Below are 3,667 nucleotides of genomic sequence, written 5' to 3'. Positions count from 1 at the left end.
CCCCCACCCCCGCCCACCCTGACTGATCTGGAAAAGTGCTGACGACATCCCTCTGTGCTCAAAGGCTTTCAGCAACTCCCTGTCCCCCAGGAAACCAATTTCACTCTCCTGAGGTGATATTCAAAGCTTTGCAGCCTCTGGCCTCTTCCCACTGGCCCGACCTATCCTTGCATTCTCTTCCCAGTGTGACTCCCATCCTTGAGTGCTTTCTGAACCTCCATCAGCCCCAGGAAGAGCACAGCGGTGCTCAGACAATGAAAAGGGGAAGAGCCTCCTCTGGCCTCCCCTGGATTCTAACAACCAAAGCCACTCTCCAGGTACCGTCCCTATAGACCTCACCCCTCCACACCACACATTCCTCCTTCTCCACCCCACTGGCTGCCTCCCCCTGATATTAGGGGTAATTAATACACATACATTTGAGTGCTCATTTTTTTTGAGGCAGAAAAAAAGTAAAGTACAAATTCCTGTGTAAGGGTGCCCTGGACACTTTAATAAAAAAGGGCTGACCCCTGCTTTTATGTCCAATGAATGCTGTTGCTATATGATCCTCTTCCCAGAGCTCAAGGACGAAGACAGTTTTAGTTGATTCTCCATAAAAGCACAGCCTAAACCACAGGGGATCTTCACACTCCTCTCCCAGCACAGAAACTTCAGAGCCAAGAAGGCCCTCGTGTATGCTGGGGCTCTCTACAGCAGCAGATGAACTGGCTTTGAAATGTCCTTGTTGAACATAAAGGATGTCCTTATCCCAGGGGTCACCTACTTGCATCTTGTAAAGGAGGCCTTACAAAATTAGGACATCTACCCCCAATGCTGTCTTTCTTCAAACACCAAGAGATTGAGAAAATGGGACGGAAGAACTAAACAAAGGCCCTTCTCCAATACTTTTTCTATGATCCCCACTATTATATAATACTAGAGGCCCCGTGCACAACATTCAGCAGGGAGGGTCCCTCAGCATGGCCTGCGCCCTCTCGCAGTCCAGAACCCCTTGGGGGATGTCCTCCTGCCGGCTTAGGCCCGCTCCCTGAGGCTGCGCTGGCCAGCCGTGAGCCTGGCTTCTGGCTGAGCAGCGCTCCCCCTGTGGGAGTGCACTGACCACCAGGGGGCAGCTCCTGTGTTGAGTGTCTGCCCCCTGATGGTCAGTGTGCATCATAGCGACTTGTGTTCTGCTGTTCTGTCAATTAGCATATCATGGTTTTATTATATAGGATTAACATGCAAAGTAGATATTTGATACCTCCCAAGGCCTACAGCTGAGTGTTTTGTTTCTATTTTTTTATTTTATCTTTTTTGTTATTTATTTGTGTGCTAATGTTTAAATTGGACATGTTTTCTCTAGATTTCTCCACAAAAATACTCACCCATATTTCTCTGCAAGTCCTCTGGCCTCCTCCTCTTTCACTGCCCGCTGGTCTTCCAGATCACTCTTATTCCCACATAACACTATATCTGGGTTTTCACAATATGCATGCATTTGTAGCTGGCCTATTAATGTAAGAAGATAAGAAAATTATAGGTGAACAATAACGTAAGTGTATGATCAATGGAGAATACATGCAAAAGTGCTGTGAAAACTAAATGGAAATACAGATATAGGGACCTGATACAGGGCTTTCAAAGCATCAGCGCCTTCATCTATCAAATGAATGGATGAGGCAGAGATATGAAACTACTCCTGCCCTCAAACACAGACCCCAGCTTATGTATATCAGAGAGGAAAGGGAATACTTAACCCTCCAAAGGTGTGCATGTGTGCAAGTGCACCCACATGTGCACGCATACACACACACACACACACACACACACAAACAGGTGGCAGTCTTTTTATGAAGGCCATTTGAAAAAAACTTAGAGGATTTCCTAGAACTTATTGCTAATTTTTTTTATTTTTTAGAGAGAAAAAGAAATGTCGATTTGTTGCTCTACTTATTTAAGCATTCACTGGTTGATTCTTGTTTGTGCCCTGACCGGGAATCGAACGCACAACCTTGGAGTATCAGGACAATGCTCTAACCAACTGAGCTACCCAACCAGGCTACTTCTTGTTCATCTTAAAATTGTTTTTTACTTATTTCCTCTCCACAGCAATCACAATTTTAAGAGCTGTCTTCCTATTAGCTAACCTATTTCTACCTGAAGTGTTTCTCATATTTTTCTATTATTCTAAGGCCGAATCAATTCATTTAACACACAATACAGGATTAAATGAAGAGAGAAAACCCAGAATAAAGAGTCAATGATTCATTCACCAGAACCAAGAAAAAGCAGGAGACTACAATTCTTATTCCACAGCTTTTAGTTCTTTTCACTGGAAAACTGGTATATAGGCATAATTTTAAATCAAACAAAAGAAGTTCATGAAGCTGAGTAGTTAATCTCCCAAAGAAGGAAAATAAAGTCTTATTTCTTACTTGTCACACCCCATAATGAAATTAAAACAGCCCAAGCTTTCACAAAATTGATGGCCTAATTTATTTTTCACATGGTTAACCAGAGAAGTGTTGACATTTTAGTTCCTCATTGTGAAGTCATGTTCATTTTATCTTATCAGACATGATAAGTCAAGGCAGCAGCATGAATTTCAGCTTGATACTTGGTGTAGAATTTCAGAACAATGACCTTTGCCCTAAAGGGACAAGCAGGAAAATAAGAACTATACAGGGCAAGACCAAGCTGTGTAGTTTCCAATAAGATCCATGCCCTTTCTTTCCTCTGGGCTGTTACACACGCTATCCCCACACCCTTGAATACCCAACCACAACCTTCCTTCAGAGACTCCCCACCCTTCCTCTAAGACTTGCTTCTTAGTTACCTCTGCTGTGAAATCTTTCTGGTCTTCAGAGTGGCTCTGTGCTCTGTTCACACCTTATATGTCCAGTGTCATGGTTATAAGCATGAACTCAGGATCTAGTGTGTCTAAGATGGAAGCCTGGCCCTGCCATTTACTACCTGTGCCACTCTGGGAAACTTATTTGACTGCTTTGTGCCTCGGTTTCCATATATAAATGCCGATAATAATGGTACTTACTGTTAGGGTCACCGAAGGAGGAATGCATGAGGTCAAAAGTGGTAAAGAATTATAAATTTATTAATGATCTGGAAACCAGATGGGCTGAGCCCCAAAATGGCACTAGCACCCAGGGACAGAGAGTCAGAGATTTTAAAGGACTCTAGGCGGGTTTTTCCAGTGGGGAATTTACTGGGTGGGTCTGGATCCTGGGTAAGCCCATAGCAAATGGAATGTGGTCTAAACAAAAGGGAATGTCAGTTGTGAACTGATCTAAAGGTCAGTTTCCCAGGGGAGGGGATATCAATTCAATTATTTGATCAGACTTAACACTTACTTCATAGGGTTAAAGTGGGGATTGAATGAGTTAATTCAGTGATTACTCAGGTAAGGTCCATGGATTAGCAGCCTAAGAACTTGTCCTATATCATAAAGAGCTAATATGCTAATTAGACCAAGCGGCAGAATGACCATCTGGATGACCTTCTGGATGAAGCCTGGGCTGCGAGGGCCGAGCCGCTTGCATGAATTTTGTGCATCGGGCCTCTAGTTAGAAATATAATTCTAAGGTCTCAACCCAGATCTACTGAATCAGGAACACTCGGTAGAGGGTCCAGAATCTGTGTTTGTTGTGATAGACAGACAGATAGACAG

General features: G+C 43.6%; 1 protein-coding gene across 7 annotated transcripts in view; it reads right to left on the bottom strand.

Moving 5' to 3' along the window:
- The window catches only part of RAB27A (RAB27A, member RAS oncogene family), a 69,999-nt gene that overhangs the window by 15,468 nt on the left and 50,864 nt on the right, over positions 1 to 3,667 (bottom strand). For all 7 annotated transcript variants that reach the window (XM_006764957.2, XM_006764955.2, XM_006764956.2 and 4 more), the window contains one exon: positions 1,368 to 1,491. In XM_006764957.2, coding sequence (XP_006765020.1) covers positions 1,368 to 1,491 — 124 coding nt within the window. The remainder of the gene's footprint in view (positions 1 to 1,367; positions 1,492 to 3,667) is intronic.

This window comes from Myotis davidii, unplaced genomic scaffold (genome assembly GCF_000327345.1).
Source record: "Myotis davidii unplaced genomic scaffold, ASM32734v1 scaffold1421, whole genome shotgun sequence".
NCBI classification, from domain to species: domain Eukaryota; kingdom Metazoa; phylum Chordata; class Mammalia; order Chiroptera; family Vespertilionidae; genus Myotis; species Myotis davidii.
The sequence above is the reverse complement of the archived record's forward strand: the minus strand, read 5'-3'. Positions and strand labels throughout refer to the sequence as shown.